The 23,818-nt window shown below is 46.5% G+C and overlaps 2 protein-coding genes across 2 annotated transcripts; both read right to left on the bottom strand.

The window, feature by feature from the left end:
• Positions 1 to 354: 354 nt before the first annotated feature.
• LOC117861313 (pathogenesis-related protein PRB1-3) lies at positions 355 to 1,164 on the bottom strand. The gene has a single exon (XM_034744845.2). It carries the CDS (start codon positions 1,080 to 1,082, stop codon positions 567 to 569), a length of 516 nt encoding a protein of 171 aa, XP_034600736.1. The 5' UTR covers positions 1,083 to 1,164; the 3' UTR covers positions 355 to 566.
• Positions 1,165 to 22,098: 20,934 nt separating this feature from the next.
• On the bottom strand, positions 22,099 to 22,909 carry LOC117861315 (pathogenesis-related protein PRB1-3). The gene has a single exon (XM_034744847.2). It carries the CDS (start codon positions 22,824 to 22,826, stop codon positions 22,311 to 22,313), a length of 516 nt encoding a protein of 171 aa, XP_034600738.1. The 5' UTR covers positions 22,827 to 22,909; the 3' UTR covers positions 22,099 to 22,310.
• Between the last annotated feature and the right edge of the window lie 909 nt (positions 22,910 to 23,818).

The raw sequence follows: 23,818 nt of genomic DNA on the forward strand, positions 1-23,818 counted from the left end.
TATTGTATCTTCATTCTTATAACTATGTGATATTTGACTCTCTGCGCTCACCATCGCGTGAGACTACTAGTGGTTTTCGATCAGTTTTATTGGTTTTGATGCAAATTGCCTCGTTAAACGGTTAAGCTAATGTGCCTCATGTGTTCAGATGATGGCCATTACACTTAAATACTATTTTAATGGGCGGTTCCACCACAATTGATCCGTTAGATTAGATGAAAAACCCTAGTCAGTTCGCTGCCGATCCACGGATTGATAAACCTTGAATGAATACTCTAAAGGAAAGACTAGGATGATGCGTGCGCTTGCAGTTCACAAACTCGCGCGCTAACCCGCCAACAATACACAAGCACGTTGAAGAAGTAAAATTTTCAATACCCATTTATTTATTGTGAACTTAAGTATACAATACATTTATATTACATCTAGACTGCATGGGTATATGCAGGCTTCAAGCATCCATAAAGCAGACAAACACAACATCAGGGTAGTATCATAGCATATACATGCTCACAAACATACTGTTTATATACTCTTATAGGTATATTACCCAAACCACTAGAAATCTAGAATGGACGTTTTCCGATGACGTTGCCCGCCGGTGTATAGTTGCAGGTGATGAAGATGCCACCGCTGTCACACTTGACACGCGCGCAGCCGATGGCCTTGGTGTTGCCCCAGACCACCTGGGTGTAGTGCCCGCACTCCTTCCCCACCACGCACATACCACTGACGTTGTCGTAGAATTGCTTCTCGTCCACCCACCATTGCACGGCCTCCGCCACCGTCCAGTCCTTACCAGGAGGCCCCATGTAAATGTTTTCACCGTAGCCCAACTTGTTGCGCTCATCCTGGTCCGAGTGCTCGAGCTTGCAGTCACCAGCACGTCTTGCCGCGTAGGCTCGTGCGAACGCCGCCACGGTCTCGTTCCAGACGACATCCTCAACACCCACCTCACGACGGGCGGCGTTGTGGAGCGCCACGAACTCCTGCTCTTGCGCCGTGGTCTGAGCCATTGAGGATATAGCCGTGGAGAACACAAGTACAAAGGCTGCTACTGCCACCGTCCTGGTCGTCGCCATACCTACCGCCTGAATAATTTGCACGGGATCAATTGGGAAGTTCCAATGAGATGTGAGTTTGTGATTGTAGTGTGGCGTTGTGTTGTGTTGTTGGTGCCTATTTATACCCGAAGGAGGCGTCTAATAACAGAGCATTTAGGACATGGTGGTCGATTACCATTTTGCTTTGGATATTTGTTACTACAAGTGCCTGTACCCAACACACATTTTTTAAGTACAAGTGTACAACAACTATGCTCGCAGCAGTCCTTTTCCTGCCAAAGTCCAACGCATGTGAGATTAGAGAAGACTAAAGACTAGGTCTTGCATTGTGCTTGCACGCTTTCCTTTAAGGGTAGGTTACCAGGAACTAGTCACGGCGGTCCTTGTGCATGCTTTGCATGCACACGTGTGGATCCACATTTCACTTTTGGCATGTTCTACTCTTTTACATTGAAAAAGATTATTAATCAACTTGGTTTCTGTTAACGAAATCATGAATCGGCGATCAGTTTAAGTTAACAGCCGAAATCTGATTTTTCAGTATTTTTTGAATTTAACCCTCTTTAGTACCGGAAACCAGCCGGTATCGCAAGTTGAGGACTATACCTTGGACGAATGCTTAGTTTTCTAGTAGTGGTATATATCGGTCCCACTTTGTACTTTAATGAAAAGAGAGGGAAACCAAATTAAAGTATATGAGTTATGTGTTAAGGGAGAATAATTAGGGGAATATGCTTAACCATAATGTTCTGAGTTTGTTTTACGTATCAATTGGGAGCTCCAGTATATCAATCAATCCTTTAGAACCATCTTTCAAGCGAAGGTGGCTTAATTTTTCTCTAAATCAGGTCATCAAAACATACAAATACTAATCATCATTATTTTTTTAAACAAAACTAATCATCGCAAAGGTCATATCTATGGTCTACTAGTTGTGTGATTGTGTGGGTCGATGGTTTTTTATGTCACGTGCGGAGCACGAGTTTCCGGGCGATGACATCGCAACCGCGGTCTGTGAGCGGCTGAGCGCCGGCGGCTGACGTGAACGTTTGGGGTACAACAATGACAGTGATACGGTAAGGCCACAGTTTGACGGTATCGCTTCCGGATAGATTACGATTTGCGATGATGGTTCTAGAAGCAGATTTCCATTTTGATGGAGCATTTTTCACTTATATTAAATTTACTAAAGTAGTCGGTTTTTTCAAGCTTGATGCATTTCCATATGAAGGGACATGACACCTAAGATGAGGTGAATTGGCTGTTCTGAAAGCTAAAGTTCCAATCACATATAAAAACCTATTCCGATTTCTATCTAGATGTGCACTAAATTTTTTTTTATGTACTGCTATCTCCATCGTAAAAAAGTTTTGTACACTAGGTTCCAATCCTGTAAATTACACGTGGCAATTCTAAGAAAGGTAGACGTGAAATGTAAAGTGCAATATAAAATGTAGAAGGTAAAGGAGTAGAGAATGCAAACTCACAACACAGCGATTTTTACTGAGGTATCGGAAAGCAAAGCTTTCCACTAGCCCTAATTGTTGGAGCCCTCTCAAGAGGATGCCCGCGCAAGGGCATAAGATCCCCAGTCAAATAACTCCGTGGATATATAGCCAACGGGTCTTTCCCACGCGCAAGTGATCTCCGTCTAATCTCTTATCGATGCTCCTCGCAGCTCTTCACTTTGGTAGAGCTTCAACAAAAGCCAATGGTCTCTCCTCCCTTGTACATCCACCGAGAGCCACTCCACAAATATGGTTGGAGGATCTCACAAGACTTACAAGCTCCGGATTACAACTCTTGGTGCGCGCAAGCACTGATAACAAGGAGGTGTGCAAACCTCACCTAACTTAGACTAAAACCTAAAACAATGCTCTAATAATAGTCCTAAACTAGCACTAATCAAGACAAGTCTTATGCTAATTGCATTAATATTCTCTTAAGCACTTTGGTGGCCAGAGAACTTGTGAATGTGGAAACCAAGCCTATAGCTTCTCCAAGCTCTAACACACATGAAATGGTCGGACAATAGGGTATAAATAAATGATGCTCCAGTGGTCACTGAAACTGTGATCACTGACTGATTCGGAGATGCATAGACCCATGAACGGGATCATACTGTGATGGTCCGGGCACTAGCTGTTGAGCCCGCTGACTCCTGGGCCAATAGACACTGATTGATTTGGTGTCTCCTGTTGACCATCACCATATGAAACGGTGATACCTCTAGCCGCAGCTTCTTTTCTGGCAGAGAGCACTGACTGATTCGGTGTGTGTCTTAACTGTAATCACTGTAACATGGTGTAATATGTGCAAACCTCCGGAGCCGATTCTAAGCTAATCTCGAGCTGAACCTGAAGGCACCGTGACACCCTAAGACGGGGTGAATTGGGTATTCTAAAAACTAATGCTGCAAACACATATATAAAAACAACGGTGGTCGAGCACCGGGAGCAGGGATCCGATAGGACCCCCTTTTAGAGATCCGGTCTGGGGGTTAGTTTGTGTGAAGAGGTTTGAGAGACGGTGAGGGGAGTTTTTTGGGTAATGGCACTCAGAGAGGCTTTTAGTTAGGTTCAGGCCACTCGGAAGCGTAATACCCTACATCATGTGTACTGTGTTGCTTAGAATTGCCTTCTTTTATTAGTAGAAGGATCAGCCTTTTATAGGCCAGACCCATAAAAGGACTGATCGGGGCAAGCCTTGCACCCCAATCCTTCCCTCTTCTTTGTGTGTGAATGTGGTGGCCCAATGGCCACCCTCCCTTTCTACAGTTCTCCTGACACATCGTCCATTTGCCCTGACGCTCCTCGCCTTGATGCGCACAGCTTCGGGGTGTGCTGACCAGGTCCTTTATACGTCAATCTCATTTTTTACCATCTTATCCCAGTAATCTTTGTTCTTCTCAGCCCGGCCCCACCATCCTGGGGCGGGGGGGGCGTGGAATCAAGCTCCTGGCATCCATCTTGGGAGGCCTTCGTCGCTTCCCAGGGTTGCGGTGTGGGCCCACCCCTTTTGCAGAGGGCAACCAGGAGGTAGGTGAGCGCTCTAAACACAAGGGCGGCGCCCGTTGCCTATTGGATGGGACGGGTGGGGCCATCAATCCTCGAGGTGCCCAGGCGTGTCCCATCAACCGTAATGATGGTGTTTTTATAGGAACAATACGCCTGCTGATAGCCTGCCTCGACTTCTATGCCCTCTCGTGCCTGGATATGCCACCGCTTGCTTCACCTCAAAGCGAGCTTTCCCTAGGATCTTCTCGGGAAGCCCTCTCGGGTGCGTCCTGCTCCCACTGTGTGGGTCCCTTGTGGGTCCCATCACATGGGCACAATATTTTCCTTATCTTTCTAGGATCTAGGCCCATCTCCTTATTTGGGCTCCACAAGGAGGAAGCCCCTTTCTGCAGGCAGGCGCCCCTTGTAAGCACCTCTTTGGGGGAACCCTGTTCCCTTGGTGCTGACAGTAGCCCCCGGCCCCACACTGGACCATCTTCCCCCAGGTCAAGCGTGGGGCTCAGTATAAGGGAGGGGGGCGCCTATTGACGCTTTGCCTTTGCCTCGTGCCGAACCACCTAAGTTTTGGTTGGGATTCCCTAAGATTCTGGGCGCTGCCCATACTTATTCTTCGTTGGCCGTTTCTCAAAGTCAAAGCGCCATGCCCGTTGTTTTATAAGACTGCATGAGCGAGCCCCTAGGGATTCCTTCCGCTCCACTTGTCATCTTCTTGAACCCTTCGCTTTCTTTGCCACAATCTCCTCTCCATTTGTCATCTTCTTGAACCCTTCGCTTTCTTTGCCACAATCTCCTCTCCACTTGTCCACCCACCATCATGGCCAGCAGTGATCGTTCCAACCGCCGCGTGCCTCCACCGCCACCGCACGACCCTCGGGTCGCCCAACTCACGCGCTCCACAATCATTGCTGAGGATGCCCTGGAGTGGATTCGAGCAATGCTGGCTCCAGCAGGGCTGGACGTTGGCACGGTGATTCACCAGGTGATAGATCAGGCGACCCTTGACGAACCAAGGGAGGTGGTCATGTTCCTCCCTTTTTTCTTCTACAAACTTATCCCTCCATTCTCTGCCTTCTCCCTCCGCATCCTGGAAGAGTACCAGAATGCATGTGGTGCACTTCACACCCAACACCGCCTCATGCTCGCCATCTTCGCCCACCTGTGCGAGATGTTCGTTGACGTAATGCCCTCTGTTGAGCTCTTCCGCCACTTCTTCTACCTCCAATGTCCAAGGGCGCTGGCCAGGAGTGCTCCCCATGTGGTGGGGGCGTGTTTCTTCAAGCTCTGAGCTGCGCGCAAGGGGGAGTACATCACCATGATTTTTCGTGACAAGTTGGAAGATTGGAAGAGGAGGTGGCTGCATATGGGGGTCATCATGCCTCATCACCACCTCTGCCTCCCTGCTTCTCCTCCGGTTGCTATTGCCAACATGTGGCTAGCTATGTTGGACCTTGGGGAAGAATGGTTGTTGGTGCTGGATCCGATTGCCTAGCTCCGACAAGCTGGACTTACATCGACCATGGTGGTGGTAGACTTCCTCCATCACCTCAATGCGCCCCTGTGTGCATGGGTCTGCCCGTCGTGGTACTACACCAGCATCGATGACACGACCCACACGCGCTGAGGGGCGTGTTCGGTCCTTTACGAGGTGGAGATTGTAGAGTTGCTGATCGTGGAGGTACGGGACCCGACAACAACGATCCTCCTGGAGGGCCTCGTTCCGCCGTGTGATGAGCCTTCCAGAGACCGCTGCACGCGGGCTTGTCCTAGTGCGCCTGGCCCATCCCCCTTCAGGGATAGCGGCGTCTAGAGGTGTCTCAAAGTGCCGGCACTCTTCATCTCCGGTTCCAGCCAATTCTTCCTCCTCATCATCGCCACCTCCCTCTCCTTTGCGAGATTTGCTCACCTTAGGTCAAGGATCGTCATCCGTGGTAGTAGGGAGGTCGACGGGTGCGTTCACCAGCCGCACCCGCCCCCCTAGCGTCCAAGGGTGGGGATGACCGCGGTGGCCTCGGTGTCACAGTGGATCTACATGGGGCCCAAGCGCAGGTCTGATCCTTACACCCTTCTTGCACATCTTTTTTACGTTCCTTCTCTAGGGGTGCAAGTAGTTCATCGAGGCAGACCCCACCTGGAGAGTCTGGCGGCAGGGCAGAACCATCTTCACCCTCCTCCATCTGGCGGACCTCCCCCACGGAGGGCTATCTTCTTGCTAGGCTGTAGACCCCTACGGGTGGACTCCCGCAGGTGCAGGCGACCCCAGTGGGTCCCATCACCTCTGACCACGGTCACGTGTCGTCAGCCTGTTGGGGCTCGGGTCCCTTGCTGGCAGGGACCCAAGCATCATTGGGAAACCACGCAAGCCTGCCTTCACTCCGGCTCCACCCCACTTCGGGCAGAGATGATGTCGGAGCAGTGGCGGCGGTTGCCGGAGCCCCTGGTGCCTCGGCAGTGGTGCGCGCAGACCCAATTGTCGTGGCAGCGACGATGGAGGCCCAATCGCTAATGGAGTTGGCCGGCACGGTCGCAGCTCCGACGGCACTGCCACCCACAGCGGGCGCCAGTGGCAGTAAGGAAATGGCTGCCATTTTCCTTCGGGTGCGGCATGCCTTGGAGGCAGCCCTTGAGGATGTCCAGCAGATGGCCGTGGGCCACGGTGAGGCACCTTCCGAGGAGCGCATGGTAGAGCTCCAGGAACATGAACAGGAGTTGCACTTCCTAGTGCTCAACCTCACCCGCCGCGAGGAACAATCCCATCTCTAGGAGGCGGCTGTCACACCTGAGCAGCTGCTCGACTCGCCTGACATGACAGTGGTGGCCCGCGAGCTCAAGTTGCTAGAGCGTGCTGACCAGCGTTAGCGCCGGGAGGAGCATTGCTAGGCAGTGACCACCACCCTTGCGACAGCCCAAGAGTGAGAGAGGCAGCTGGCCCATCATGCTCATGAGCTTGACCTCCTCACACAAGGCTTGGAGCCCCGCGTGCAGTTGCTAGACCGCCACGAGCGCGAGATGACCCAATAGGCGACAAAGGCAGCTGCCATCAGCTGGCAGGTGACAACAGCATGGGCAGAGGCCAACGAAGCGATCCAGGTGGAGCACCTAACACCGGCCGCCAAGATCCGCATGGCCACGGACACCATCAACACCCAGCTCCTTGATGCCCAGCGATGGGTCCAGGAGGCCGAGAGTGCCCACGCAACAGCCCTAAAGCGAGTGGAGGAAGTCGAGGTGAAGGTTGTTGGTGTACTCTCCCTTTCACACGGCTTCCCAGAGGAGCTCACACAACTCTGGTACTCTCACTGGGTAAGTGCCGAAGGCTTCCGCAACCTCACGATGTGCTCTCGAACAACGGATAGGATTGGTTCTCCTCGCCCAGCCTAGCGGTTGATCACGGGCTGAAGCACCTCCTTCCTACCTTCACCAGGCTGGCGGAGCAGCTAGGGGCGTTCTGGTCAGTGGTGGATGCCACCGCGATTCAAGGGGCGCGTGACCTGGCACAGGGTGTTGTGGAGCACATGCTTGCCTGTCTGAAGGCTCGGTCGGTCGACCTGCCTACAAAGGTGCTGCGCAAAGGGTTGGCTGTCGAGGAGGAAGTGGTGGTACGCGTCGCCATTCGTGACATGGCCGCTGAAGTGGTGGGCACTTCGTTCCTACTCCAGCCGATGAAGGGGTCAACAGCGAGGAGGGAGAGGACCCAAGCGATACTTTTGCGGCCTCTATGGCCGAGGCTTTCGACGGCTCATCAGTGGCCACCACGCACTAGCAGCCCCCAGTGGGCCCCTCATCTTCTTAGTCTTTTTTATTTGTCTTGTCTTCTTTTTTGCGCTTGTTCCACCTAAGCGTGGCACCAGAACCTTTGGGGTACTGTGTTGTGCCTCCCACTTTTGTAATAAATTAGACTTCCTCTTTTGGCTTCTGGATTTGGCTTTTGCCTCTTTTGCTTGGGCTTTTCCCATCTTTTTTTATGTTTGTCAGGGAACCTTCAGGCAAGGTGGTGGCTTCTGGCAGCCCCGCGCTAGCATGTCCTGATGGGAACGCTCGCGTGTCATGCCAGCCTTGCTTGTGTTGCTTGCCACTATCCCTGTGTCGCAAGGGGCAGTGTACGACTACTGGCTCCATCTTGCATTCCTTTTGAGGGGGAGCGGCACCTAGTTACCGCCTGCCTGGGCATCCTTCAGACCGATGGACTACACGCTATCCCTAGGCAAATGGTTGTTCCATGAACAAGGTGGCCTTATTAGGTAGTGTGGCTTCCCCAGCTATAAATAGCTCATAAGGCTGCCCTTCTTGTTCACCACCATCGCCATGGAGCTCACAGTTCATTTAGTTTTTCTTGGGGGGTCCAGTAGCTTTGCCCCCGGACCTCATTCTTCTCATGGTGCCTCACTTGGTGAGGGCGCCGAAAGGGAGGATGTTGCGCCGTGTAGCCTGCTCCCCTTAGCATAGGAGAGCTAAGTTGAAAGTGCGTCTCGACACCGGGGAGTTGTGGCGCTCTAGGAGCGGAGGTGGAGGAGCGGTGTATCGGCAATAGGCAGGGGTGTGGTGCATTGCCCCTAAAGTCTGTGCACCTATCCTACCTCCCTTCCCCTTTCTTACCCTACATAGGAGAGCTGGGTTGAAGGGTAGAGAGGTAAGCGGCTGGGTGGCCTTGCTAGTGGCCCTCCCTAGATCCATCACAGGGTCACTTGTGGGTTTTGTTGCCCCTGGGGTAGCCCCGTGCTGCCTCGCCGACGAGGTAGGCCACCCGAAAGGGTGGAGGAGTTGACGAAGGCTGCTTCCCGTGACCAAGGCGGGTAGAGCTTGTCTTGAGAGCAGGTGTGGTACACATCCATCAACGCCTACTTCTTGCACAACCTCACCGTTGAGGTAAACCACCTGGCTCGATGCCCAGCCTGAGCTACGTGGGCAACCTCCCATAAGGACCCTTTCTAGGGCTCCTGTCAATGTTGTTGCTCCCACATGAGCTAGCTCGAGGTCCACCGAGATCTGTCCGGTGGCGCAGATGCTGTTCGCTGGTGGCGCCCATGGTGGGGTTGCTCTGCTGCGTCACTGGCTTGGCGTCCTCCTTCCCTGGGAGGTTGCTGATCCGATCCCAGAGATGGAGTTGGGGGATGCTTGCTAGGCTTCTCCTAGGAGGACCAGCCTCTGGCAGATCTTGAAGAATAGCCCTTCACTGCAACCCCCGCCTCCTCTTGGACTACAACGACACTGTTGTCCCCGCGTGCTCCGGCCTGCCATGGTCGATGCCATGGTAAAAAGGGGCACCACATCTCCCCATCTCCATCCACGGCAGATGTTATTGATGTGGTGCGCCTGCAGTGGCTGAGCTGTCAGGCATGCTATGCAGGTGCACCGGGGAGAGATACCTGGCGCGTGTCTCACAGGTGCCTGACGTGGCTGCTCCTTGCCGGTCGCCTTCCTCCTGAGGCTGAGGCCTCATCTGCTGTCGCTGTTGTTGCTGGTCAGGGGTGTCTCCTTCACCTTCTTTCTCATATTCAGCTGTCGCGGGGCGCTCCTATCTTTGAGCGGTGCTCCTCGCTCATGGACTTCCCCTTCTCCAATTGCTCGGAACCTCATGTTCGCGAGTCGTGGAGCTCCCTTCATCTTTGAACTTTTTCTTTTAGGTCATTACGACCGTGTACTTCCCTATGTAATGTCCAAAAGAACCTTCTTTTTCAAAGTACTTGGCTCCCTTTTTGTGTTGTGAAAGGATATCATGCAGGAAGCATGAAATAAAGGATGGTGTTCTTTTTGGTTTTCCTTTCCCGCGATGGTGCCACTTCTTGTACTTGTGTTTGTGCTAGCAGATAGGATAATGGAGGCCGGGAGCCGTTAGGCGTTGGCCATGCCCGGGGTCTAGGAACCAGGTCAAGAGCTAGGCGCTGACTGTCGGGACCTGCCGTTAACTCAGCTACTATCATCTTAGACACAAACAGGTTCCTGAGGGCGCGTGTTCCAGGGATTGTTTCTTGTGATTAGAGAAATTGACACAAAAGTTTTTAAAATTGCTATAAAAAGAGCACATGCTAGGATGCTAACACATGGCTAGAATTAACATTAAACTAATACATGGATAAACAAGTACATAGGTGGGAGCCCCCGGACAACTATCCCAGGGATGAACATCCCGGGGTAGTTGTCCTTGATGCCTGAGCAATGCGACCCCTCATGCTATCTACGGGTAAAACTTACAAATGTGTTCGATGTTCCATACGTTGGGTACCGGAATGCCGTCTTTGTTGATCAACTTGACCGCCCCTGGCCACCATACTTCCGTCACCCGGAAGGACCCTTCCCACATGGGGGATAGCTTGTTCTTTCCCTCCCAGGACTGGAAGCATCACAGCACTAGGTCTCCAACCTAAAGTTCCCATGGTCGGACATGTCGCTGGTGGTAGCAGCATAGGGCTTGTTGGTACTAGGCCGCTCGTAGTGCCGATCTAATCCTTACCTATTCTAAATACAAAACATCTTGCTGTCACATGAGCTCTTGATCTCCTTCTTCGTAAGAGCGCACTCTTGGGCTTCCTATGGTTAGCTCGGAGGGGAGGGCCGCTTCCGCCCCATAGACTAGAAAGAAAGGAGTTTCTCTTGTGGTCCTGTTAGGCATAATTTGGTTGGCCCACACCACCGCTGGTAACTCATCTATCCACCTGGTACCATGCTTCTTTAGCTCATTGTAGGTTCTCATCTTCAGCCCTTTAAGCACCTCTGTGTTGGCTCATTATGTCTGTCCATTGCTCCTAGGATGAGCAACGGACACGAAGCATAGCTGGATGTTCATGTCTTCGAAGTAATCCCCAAAAAGGGTGCTAGTGAATTATGTCCCATTGTCGGTGATGATTCAGTTGGGCACGCCGAAATGGGCCACTAGATCTTTTATAAACTTCAAGGCTAAACCTTTGGTTGCTTTGATGACTGGTACCACCTCTGGCCACTTGGTAAATTTGTCCATCGTGACATACAACGATTCGTAGCCTCTGACTGCCTTTGGGAATGGTCCCAAAATGTCTAGCCCCTAGACCACAAATGGCCATGATAGGAGGATGGTGTTGAGTGCCTGTGCTAGTTGATAAATCTGCTTTTCATGGAATTGACACGCCGTGCAATGCTTAACTAGTTTGGGTGCATCCTCAAGAGCTGTTGGCTAGTAGAAACCCTGCCGAAAGGCTTTCCCGACCAGCGTGCGGGAGGAGGAGTGACTCCCGCACTCACCCTTGTGGACCTCAGCGAGGAGCTCGCCACCCTCTTCCCAAGATATGCACCTCAAGAGGACCCCATCTGTGCCGCGTTGATATAGATTCCCATCTACCGTGATGTAGCGTTTGGACTGTCGTGCGATCCTCTCCGTGGTGGCATCATCCTTGGGAACGATATTTTTTTTCAGGAAGCCGCGGATGTCATCCATCCACGAGGGTCCCTGAGAACATATGGGAAGCATGGAGCTTCCCTCTTGTGGCATGGCCTGGGCCCCCCTACTCAGTGGTGGGGCTTCTCCTTCGCTACGGTCGACTACCATAGTAGTGGGTCATGTGAGCCATTCCTCGAATACCCCGGGAGGCAGAGGTGCCCGGGACAAGCCAAGCCTGGATAGCTCATCGGCGTCCACATTGTCCTTCCTGGGGACGTGCCGGACCTCCATCCCGTCGAAACACCATTCCATTCTCCGAACCTCGGTGACGTACGTGGCCATCTAGGGGTCCGCACATTGATACTCCTTGGACACTTGGTTGACCACAAGCTAGGAGTCTCCCTTCACAAGTAATTGTCGAATACCCAAGCCGGCGGCCGCACATGTGGTAGAACCACCCAAATTAACCTGGCTAAAGTGTACTCAATTTCACCTCACATGCGAACCGACACTTTAATCAAGTTAACTTGGTAGTCTGTCGAGTTTCACCCGATAAACCACTTGTCTTGGATCGAAACAAAGCATACTCACACAAAGTCGAGTCCAGAGATTACAACAATCCATATAGATTAATACAGGTCCCAACTTCAATTATTATGTCTTAGGAGTTTGAAATGCATGTAAGTAAAGTTTTCAAAGTTCAAGCAACGGAAATTAAAGCGGAAGTCTAGCGTTGATACAGCGATGCCATGGTGAAGCCTGCCATGACATCAGTTACCGTGATCCTCGCCGACCGAGGATGGGTCCCACTCAACTGTCCAACCCAGAGAGAGCTAGGTCGGCCAAGTCAAGCAAATAGCACACTCACCAACATCTACCACATTTCCTGAAAAACAAGCCACAAGCAAGGCTGAGTATACTAATACTCAACAAGACTTACCCGTCAGGTGGTATCTAATCCACCGACTCCTGAACATGCAAGGCTTTTTGGCTGAGGGGTTGCATCTAAAGTAGGTCCTTACTTTCACATTTTAACATTAGATTATATTTGATTTATCATTCTAGGTAAGCACCTATTCTAAACAAACATGTGATCAAGCAATTTATTTCAAGCATCAGTATTAATCATCATCATTTGTTCCACTTCTTCCTTAGTGCAGAAATGCAATCAAGCAATGTCAAATTGTGAGAGGCAGACAATTTGAATCGAGTTTCTTAACCTTGTAAGGTGGACCTAAACCCACGATATATGCTACTGCCGCGCTGGGTTCGCATATATCAGCGGTTCCCGTCAATTCGCGACGTTTATCCAAATCCTACTTCCCTTGGATACAATGCCCCACCGGTCCCAGAATGACGCCATATCATGGCTGCACTTGTACCCACATGTGGCCACATGAGAACCCAGTTCCAGAGAGAGCGGGGGAAAGGTCCACGCTGGTTCAATTAGGTACTAGGTTTTCCCATCAAATACTAGGTATGAGCTTAGTACTTTCAAACACTTGACCACGACTCTAAACACATTTTGACCTTAACAGCTTTCTTTTAGACAGATAAGGTATTTCCACCAATTCCGAACAAGTTGCCCAGCCCCATCCGTCATCCTTATGGTTTCTGCATAAGTAAACAGGCAACTCCTATAACTCGCGAGTGACAGGAAATCACTCGACTTTTACCAAGTCCCTATTTAGCATTGCAACTACTCGCCTTAACATACTACTATTTAGCACATAGGTACCTAGGATCATACAACTAAGGTTTCAAGCAACTCCTATGAACTTAAACGCACAAACATAAGCAACATAAGTAGTGCATAAATTTAGAAAACTGGGTTATGCTCCGGGGCTTGCCTTCTTGCCCTAACTTAGCCTTGGGCTCTTCCGAACTTGATTCGGGCCTTGATTACGTTCAGCTCAGCAAGAGGGTATCCTTCTTCACGTTCCAGGCTGAGCTCGTACGTTCCATCAGGGAGGTTAGCTTTTACACGAGATGCGTATGCAAGATTTCAATTACAAGCTTTTATGTGTAGGTTGCATTTCATAAACATTGTAAAAGCTTAGGGTGCATTTTGGACCACATTCACTCAGACAAGTTTATAACATTTCTTTCCTTTTAACCTCATTCACCTACACAAGGTTGTAACCATTTGTTTTCTTGTAAAGTAAGGTGTGATGTGAATAAAAATCGTGCCTTACTTTGATGGTGATTGTGTACACATATAAGGTTTTACCGACTTTGACTTCACAAAAGAGTGGGGGTCATTTTAGGGTTCCTCAACATGTATTTGGAAAGTTATCCTGTTTCTGAATTTTAAACTACCTTATCTTAGAATTTACCATTTTACCCTTCCCTAGTCACAAATGTTATGAGTGCAAATGCTCATGACTGCATGGGAAAATAAATGAAACAGTAAGAAATCAATGGTTAACAGAACCATCTAGCCATAAACAAAGCAAAACTGTATAAGAATGATAAGAGAAGCTATTTTGCATGCTAAGCCAAGCAAGCATGAAATGGCAGATAAAAAAATCATCTGTTGAGAAATGATCATGAAATAAAAGGCACTAACAGAAGATAACAATACAAAAACTATGAGAGTTCGATTCATCTCAAAATCAATTTTTAAAGTGGAAATATACAATAAACAAGATAACCTACCATTAAGCATATTCAATATAAAAAGGTTTGTAAATCAACCATAAAAGTATCATCATCACTTTTCCTAAATTCTATCCGGAACACAAAGGCTAAAGGTGGTTTCATCATTTTATCAATTTTCTACTATTTATCATGCACTTAGCAATATTAACATAGCAAGTAAGCATTTAAATTTAAAATAGTAGGAACACCATGGATTGTACTCATACAAGTTGTAGATCTGAACATGCATGTTACAAGGAAACTAACAAAAGTGATTTCACAATTTTTAGAGCACTATGTGAGTTATAAAGCATTCAAAGGCTTTCACACCAAATAAATCATAGCACAAAATATAAAACACCAACATGCACAAAAATCATTTTTGAATAAACTAGACTTCACAAGGAATCCAACAAAACAAGAATAACATTTTTAGCATTTTTGTACTAGTTTCTATGCATTTTCAAAGTTTGCTACATTTCCTTCCCAGGAGGTAACCCGTCGTTCAATATTTCCTTCCCAATAAAGTCTCTTTCTGGATAAAAAATAAAATTAAAAAAAAATATTACATTCGTTTCATCAAATAAATGAGATGGAGAGTAAGTACAATGACATGTTTTCAGGGTAGATACTTCCCTTCGGGTATATTCAGTTGCTAGCCATTACAAGTTGAGATTGGAAAGCATGAAAGGTCAAATGATGTTCGAAACAACGGGCTACATTATTGGTGATTGAACAACTTCAAAAGGAGACCACAACCTCACACAGTTGATTTTTGGTACCAAGTGCGCAACAATCTATGTGTGGACGTGGAAAATTTAGTAAGTATCTCATGCCATGTTCCATTCATTCAAGGTTTTGTCTCAGTTTAAATGCAATGCTAGCCCTATTTCCTTGTTTGCTCTACAAGTTCTCTTAAAAAAATCATTTTTTTTTGTTTTGTTCTGAATGAAAGAATAAAAGAGAGCCCTGAGCTAGAATTTTCACCGAGGTAAAATGCCTCTTCGATTGGTGTAAATGTTACACTGACTGAAACTCATGTCTCATGTTTCCAAAAAGTATATATACACAACAATATAGGATGGGGAACTATGTGATCAGCTGCAGGAAGGGTTGGACAACACCACCTATGGTGCTCCACATGTCCAACCATGCATGGAATACCTTGGTTTGCACCTAGTTCAACGGAATAGTTGTGGTAGCCGGTAGGTGGTGACAGCCATGTCTGACCTACATAGTCCACCACATTAGTTCTAGCCCGTAGGACTTATGGGTAGACGCTGCTACTCCCCTTCTCATCCCTTTCCATGAGTGGTGGTTTCTCGGGCGCCACGTAGCGAACCTACGTGAGTAGTTCCCATCTACTTGATCTATCTGAGTAACAAGTGTCACTACGCAAGTACCCTCTCTACCCTTCGCTTATCTATCTCTCCTCTCTTTGTCGTCAACCTTACCTTCCATCCGGACGAACTAGTTTAGGATTAGACCACTTCTCGTTCCCCATGGAAATCGATACTCTGCAATACTTCCGAGTGAAATCTACATCGGTATCCGTACACTTGCGGATTCATTTGTTAGGCTATAACACCCAGCCTTCTCCTTTTCCCCTATCCGCCACTCCACACTCCACCGAGCCGCCTCTGTCGCCAGCCAAGAAATGCTAGACTCTAGCCACACAACCCATACCCACCTTACCCAAACCTCCATCACCTCACCAACTACCTTCGCAACCTCCTCGCAACCCGGCCGTGCTTTCCCCAGTCAAAAATCGGCGTTTCCCAATATGCCACTACCAAATCGATCTAAGCTCTTCCGCTAGCCAATCCGCCATCGTCACTCCATCACCACCAAATCCACCACACCCACACCTCCACCACCTCCCCAGCTACCTCCTCAGCCTCTCTTCGCCGTTTGTAGCCCACTAGATGATTGGAAATCGCCGTTTCACCAGCCACCCGAGCTCCACCCGCCGCCGCCTACCTCACCATGGACGACCCCTCTCCGGCCACCATCTTCGACCAAGACTTCCCAAACCAAACCGTGGTGACGCACTAGTGCTCATGCTCATGTCCATTCGTAGTTGTAGCTGAGTTTCTACACGTGTTCCCGCGCTCGCCGCCGGACTACCGCCGCGGGACTGCCACCTCCGGTCATCACGGGTAGACCTAGGGTTTGTGTATCGGGGAGATGAGTAGTGGAGTAGATGCGTTGGGGTATGAGGGAGCTCGTGTGGTGGTCACCGGAGTGGGAGGAGGAGCCGCTATGCCGGCAGAGCCTCACCGACGCTGCTCACCTCGAGCGCACGGGCGTGCCTAAGGAGGAAGAAGGATTGATGGGTGCGTGTGTGAGAGAAAAAGAACCTCAGGGAGTTACGTGTAAAAAGAGCAGGGTTTGTGTGTGTAGGTGGAGTTTTTCCAGGGGGTTGAGCGCTAGATCTAGGGGGTTGCATGAAAATGGAAGGGTAGATTTGTTAAGAAAAGAACTTTCCAGGGGCGTCGATGTAAAACTAGTTTTAGTCTTTCTTATTAAATAGGCTGAGAACTTTAGAAATGTGTATAAATCATAAGAAAATGGAAAAAATACAAAATAAAATTTATTAGGCTTATGAGATAGTATAGTATCTTATAAAAATGACTTTATGCATGTAGCTGTTGCACATCTTGCTTTATAATTTATCATGTGAAAACCTTGTTTAAGGCTTAAAACATTGTGTGCTATTCCAAAAATAGTAAATTTAGTCTTGGTAGCTTCCTGGTGTTATTTAGGTTCTAGATCTAGAACTTGAACTCATGGTTAATGCAGTCTTCATGCTGTTGCCAAATTTAATTCTTAAATTGTTAGCTAAATATTGATAAAGGAAAAGTAAATTCTGTTAGCTCTGTGATGACCTTTTTTATCCAGGAAAAAAGTTATTCTATATCTTATATATCTGTTGCTAAATAAAATGCATGTTGCTAAATGTCCATTAATTAGAATAAATAGTTGTGGTGCTCTAAAACTTCTGGAAAATTCACAGTAGTATAGTTTTGTGTACAAACTATCTGTGAAGTTTGTAGAACCGGAAGCTTAGCAGAAAAATAGTTAGGCTTTATTTTCTAATTCTGCAGATTAGCAGTAATAGATTTCAGTAGTTTTTCCTTTAGGCAAATTATACTGAAATTCTGATGATAACCTGTTGATAGGATTAGTGATGCTCTGTAAAAATTACATGCGCAGAATACAAGTCTAGAATTGGTTTTGATTTATTTTGCGTTCTCTAGCTTTTAATATGTTAAAAATAATTCCTGTAGCAAAAGAGCATGAATTTTAGCTGCATACTAGGTTTCATGTTTAACTTAAATTCTGTGCTTTATCTTGAATAATGGAGCTATAGTTACTGTTCTAGGCTTTTATCTTATTTCATTAAGATCTTGCTTAAATGATTAGTAACATAATTGTTTATGGATATAAATGCATGTAGATGTTTATGATTCTATTTATTTTGATACTCCTGCAGTAGTAGTTTACAAATTTTTGTTGTGAGGTAATTAAGATTAGCTTGTTGTATGATTGAGTTGCTGCATTCCTAACATTTCATTGCATTCTTGCATTCATATCGAACTGGTAGTTGAAGGAGCGGTGTATGAGCTGGTTGCCGAGGAGCCGTTGCAGCAGGAGTCTGAAAGGACCGAGATGTCACCTAGAGGGGGGGGGTGAATAGGCGAGTTGACCAATTTATAAAATTTCAACCCACTCAGCAGCACTACCCAGGCCAAACCGGACAGACCGGTCAGATCGGTCCAGGCAGGGTGGCACACCAAGTGCTGCTCGAGTTCCTCCTTGACTTCTACACCAACCAAACTTGGAGAGTGGCTTCTGTAGATGATTTCCAATAGGACAAAGTAGTCCCTGCACACAAGACAAGCACACCTAAGTAGATCAAAGTGGAAGCACAAGTAAATTGCTAGAAATCAACAAGTGAAGCAAACAAAATGAAGACATGAGGATTTATTTATCCGGAGTTCAGATTCACCGCAATGAATCCTACATCTCCGTTGAGTAGCCTATTGGAATACGAGTCCATTTCAACTCCCTTCCTACAAGCTGGGTCTCTTTCAACCACTTTCCTTATCTCCACTTGTTGATCTTTTTCCTTATGGAGGCAAGATCGCAACCCTCACAAACTCGCCGCTGCTCACCATACTTGGGAGCTAGCCGACGACGCCTAGCCGTCTATGAGGCACACCTCCAAGAGTAACAAATACTTCAAAGACTTTTTTGACACGAACCACAAGTGCTCAAGCTATGGATTGCTCTCTTCAGCTCACTAATTCTCATACAAGATCATTCTCTCAACCCAACTCAAAGATTTCTCAAGAATGACTCAAGTCTCACAAAGAGAGGTTGGGGAGAGCTTTTTTGGTCATTAGATGATGTCAAAGGCATGTGTAACCAGCAGCCCATCAAGGAGGGGGCCAAGGGGTATAAATACCCCCACAAACCTAAAACTAGCCGTTGGAGCTAATCAAACCAGTCAGACCGGTTGCTAGATCGGTTATACCAGTCTAGTTTGAAAAACTAGCCATTGCCCTTAGACCGGTCAGACCAGTTTGGCTGAGTTAGCCCAAAAACTCTCAAACACTTATTCTCGGTCCACCCACTCGTTGAACCGACTATTGTTAGCTGAGCTGGGACAGCTAGCTCACTCATGGATTTTCTCAAGGCCAATCTCACATAGGTCAACTAAGAGCATTTTTGGTGTTATCAATTAGCTAATGTTGCATCCCTCTTGATAGTACGGCATACCTATACTCAAGAATAAATATAAACATTATATCATCCACTTGAGCTTATAAGTCTTCATCCATGCCATACTTTGATCACTAGTCACTTGAGGGCTCTCAACATTGCTATCATCTTGAGCACATCCATCTTGATCTAGTGACTTAAGATTTTCCCTTATTCATGATAAGATATACTTAAATCCATAAGTCACTCCTTCTATCAATCACAATAGACTAGATGCATTGCATTGCTTCCCTCGGTAAGGCTTAGATATGATACTTCGAAACCCCCTGGATACTAGCCACTTCACCTTAGCAAAATGTACATAGTCCAAGCCGTCGCTTGACCAAAGCTTGTTTAGTCCCTCGCTCTAGTACCTCGCTTGATTTCTTCACCTATTCTTGCCACTTTGAGTTTAGCTTTGCTTTCGACACCAACAATGAAATCACATTTGAAATTCTCTTCAAATGCTTGTTCTTGATTGATAAAGGATGTCTCATGAATTGCAAACTTCCAATAACAAGACCAATATGTAACACATAAGATCAAGTCTTTTTATCATATGCATATCAAGTCTTGCAATATCCATTTGTAAATATCACTATTCTTTTCTTAATGATCCCTTTACTTGTCAATCAAGCTATCACATGATTTGGAGACTTGTAGATCAACCATAAAATATATCCCCAAGTTTTACTTCACCCTTACTTGTCATTAATCATATAATTTCATCACGGGATTACATACTTGCTTATTTTTCTTTATTGTGAGCCATATAATGCATATTCAACTTATGAGACAACATTACATAATAAATATGAGAATAAAACCCTGCTCAAAATCTTAAGCAAACAAGTTAGTCCTTTAATCATTTCATCATTCAATTCACCAAAACCCACTTAGGGGCCTAGATGCACTTTCAGAGTCGCCAGAAGACCAGACCCAAGGCCCTGCTAACTCCGAACTAGTTGCTTAGGAAGGCAAGTCCTGGAGCATAACCCCTATTTTTCGTATGCAATGTTATCTATTTAAGTATTGTGCATTAAGTTGCTAGGAGTTGATTGAAACCTTACATGCATGATCCCTAGGTTCCGTTGGTTGGTCTACTAGTATGTGTAGGTCCTTACAACTGCCATGCTTAATAGGATTTGGTAGAAGTCAAGTGATTTCCTGTCACTCGCGAGATATAGGACCTCTTGATACTTGTGGCAAGTTACTTGGAAATGAATCGCATGGTGAAGGAACAAGTGGAGACCAGGTGGAGAATGAGATGGTTAAGGTTAGGCAAAATAGGCAGTTTGGTGCTTGAACTTTACACCAAGGGTCAAGTTGGTCCCTCAACTTTCAAATCAGTCAATTTAGTCCCTCAACTTCCATTTTCGGGTAAAACTCATCCTTGTGCTGATGTGGTGCTATATCTTAGTATGAGACTAATGTGAAAAGTCCATTTTCCTTATCTCATGTAGGTCAAATATGTATATGCTCATATTCCCTTGATACATACACATAGAAATATATTTTTTAACATGAAATATAGTTTCTAAAAAATGTATGTACTTGTACTTTTAAAATCGTGCATGTGCTCATACAAATTAAATTGTGATATGAAAATGTATGTACTCATATTCTTTCCTGATATACACAATTTAATGTATGTACATATACTCTAAAGTTGGCGTGTACTCGTATACTGGTACGGTATACATGCTCCATGTACATATTTATACTCTCTTGATAAATATATATGTTCATACTTATATATTTTGGATAATATTACGTTAATTACGGTGGAAAATTGAGGAGGGGGGAGAAGGAGCCAAGGGCAAAAATGACTTTTCACATTAGTTTCATGCTAATATGGAGCCCCATATCAGCACAAGGACATGTTTGATCCAAAAACAAAAGTTGAGGGACTAAATTAGCCATTCTGAAGCTGAGGGACGAACTTGACCATCGGTGCAAAGTTTAGGGATAGAAATGGCTATTTTGCCTTAAGGTTATAATATGGATTGAAAGCAAACCTCCGCCTACGTCGGTTAAGGCTCGAACCATTGTGGCACATTGATCGGGGATTGAATAGTACTAACCATATGCCGGGAGTAGGAGGTAGTTGAAACCGGTAAACCTAGTACCTTCGTGCACAAAAGTAGATTGATCTTGATATCGTACATCTGTCGAGTACTAAACTAGAATCCATGGCTGGCCCTTCGAGGTACCGGTGGATTTTTGAAACTCATGGCTGACCTAGGGAGGTATCGGTAGGACTAGTACTTGAGGAGCTGCGGGGCAGTTCAAATGCTAGCTTTCATGTAGAGAACCATTGCCATGTGCGGCCTGATGAAGCAACATATGTTGTGTGTGTTAGGTTTACCTTGCAAGGGATAAAATTAGATCGATTCGCCGTCCTCTCGGAAAAGAGAACCTTGATCTCTTAGTCTCATCATAGTAAGAAGTGAAATAGGTGGATGAAGATTGGATATATGTTGATGGTTATTTATTGTTGCTTATCTAATCAATTATTTTTTCACACTGAATTGTTGCAATTATGCAAACCTAGAAAATAGCTTCCATCATTTGAAATGTGGCTAAAATATTGAAAGTAAGGACCCACTCTTAGTTGCTCTTTGGCAAAACAAACCCAACAACCAAAAAGCGTAGGAGTCGGTTAAGTATATACCATAGTTCGGTAAGATTTGCTGAGTATTAGTATACTCAGGGTTGTTGTGAACCTATTTCAGGTGGTGTGTCTTCACTTTGATGGCACATCGGTGGGCTCCATGTGTTGTCCTTCGCTCGTTGTCCCTTCTAGTTCCATCTAGCTTACATTGTTTTAGTTCTTGTTTCCTTTCCGCTGTGCAACTTTTAAAGCTCCGAATCATTCTTGTATTTGAACTCAGTTGTAAAAGTTAATTATTGTATCTTCATTCTTATAACTATGTGATATTTGACTCTCTGCGCTCACCATCGCGTGAGACTACTAGTGGTTTTCGATCAGTTTTATTGGTTTTGATGCGAATTGCCTCGTTAAACGGTTAAGCTAATGTGCCTCATGTGTTCAGATGATGGCCATTACACTTAAATACTATTTTAATGGGCGGTTCCACCACAATTGATCCGTTAGATTAGATGAAAAACCCTAGTCAGTTCGCTGCCGATCCACGGATTGATAAACCTTGGATGAATACTCTAAAGGAAAGACTAGGATGATGCGTGCGCTTGCAGTTCACAAACTCGCGCGCTAACCTGCCAACAATACACAAGCACGTTGAAGAAGTAAAATTTTCAATACCCATTTATTTATTGTGAACTTAAGTATACAATACATTTATATTACATCTAGACTGCATGGGTATATGCAGGCTTCAAGCATCCATAAAGCAGACAAACACAACATCAGGGTAGTATCATAGCATATACATGCTCACAAACATACTGTTTATATACTCTTATAGGTATATTACCCAAACCACTAGAAATCTAGAATGGACGTTTTCCGATGACGTTGCCCGCCGGTGTATAGTTGCAGGTGATGAAGATGCCACCGCTGTCACACTTGACACGCGCGCAGCCGATGGCCTTGGTGTTGCCCCAGACCACCTGGGTGTAGTGCCCGCACTCCTTCCCCACCACGCACATACCACTGACGTTGTCGTAGAATTGCTTCTCGTCCACCCACCATTGCACGGCCTCCGCCACCGTCCAGTCCTTACCAGGAGGCCCCATGTAAATGTTTTCACCGTAGCCCAACTTGTTGCGCTCATCCTGGTCCGAGTGCTCGAGCTTGCAGTCACCAGCACGTCTTGCCGCGTAGGCTCGTGCGAACGCCGCCACGGTCTCGTTCCAGACGACATCCTCAACACCCACCTCACGACGGGCGGCGTTGTGGAGCGCCACGAACTCCTGCTCTTGCGCCGTGGTCTGAGCCATTGAGGATATAGCCGTGGAGAACACAAGTACAAAGGCTGCTACTGCCACCGTCCTGGTCGTCGCCATACCTACCGCCTGAATAATTTGCACGGGATCAATTGGGAAGTTCCAATGAGATGTGAGTTTGTGATTGTAGTGTGGCGTTGTGTTGTGTTGTTGGTGCCTATTTATACCCGAAGGAGGCGTCTAATAACAGAGCATTTAGGACATGGTGGTCGATTACCATTTTGCTTTGGATATTTGTTACTACAAGTGCCTGTACCCAACACACATTTTTTAAGTACAAGTGTACAACAACTATGCTCGCAGCAGTCCTTTTCCTGCCAAAGTCCAACGCATGTGAGATTAGAGAAGACTAAAGACTAGGTCTTGCATTGTGCTTGCACGCTTTCCTTTAAGGGTAGGTTACCAGGAACTAGTCACGGCGGTCCTTGTGCATGCTTTGCATGCACACGTGTGGATCCACATTTCACTTTTGGCATGTTCTACTCTTTTACATTGAAAAAGATTATTAATCAACTTGGTTTCTGTTAACGAAATCATGAATCGGCGATCAGTTTAAGTTAACAGCCGAAATCTGATTTTTCAGTATTTTTTGAATTTAACCCTCTTTAGTACCGGAAACCAGCCGGTATCGCAAGTTGAGGACTATACCTTGGACGAATGCTTAGTTTTCTAGTAGTGGTATATATCGGTCCCACTTTGTACTTTAATGAAAAGAGAGGGAAACCAAATTAAAGTATATGAGTTATGTGTTAAGGGAGAATAATTAGGGGAATATGCTTAACCATAATGTTCTGGGTTTGTTTTACGTATCAATTGGGAGCTCCAGTATATCAATCAATCCTTTAGAACCATCTTTCAAGCGAAGGTGGCTTAATTTTTCTCTAAATCAGGTCATCAAAACATACAAATACTAATCATCATTATTTTTTTAAACAAAACTAATCATCGCAAAGGTCATATCTATGGTCTACTAGTTGTGTGATTGTGTGGGTCGATGGTTTTTTATGTCACGTGCGGAGCACGAGTTTCCGGGCGATGACATCGCAACCGCG

The sequence above is a fragment of the Setaria viridis genome, chromosome 6 (genome assembly GCF_005286985.2).
Source record: "Setaria viridis chromosome 6, Setaria_viridis_v4.0, whole genome shotgun sequence".
NCBI lineage: Eukaryota > Viridiplantae > Streptophyta > Magnoliopsida > Poales > Poaceae > Setaria > Setaria viridis.

Coding starts and splice junctions, on each gene's coding strand:
- LOC117861313 (XM_034744845.2), bottom strand. CDS start 1,082: ATGGCGACGACCAGGACGGTGGCAGTAGCAGCCTTTGTACTTGTGTTC.
- LOC117861315 (XM_034744847.2), bottom strand. CDS start 22,826: ATGGCGACGACCAGGACGGTGGCAGTAGCAGCCTTTGTACTTGTGTTC.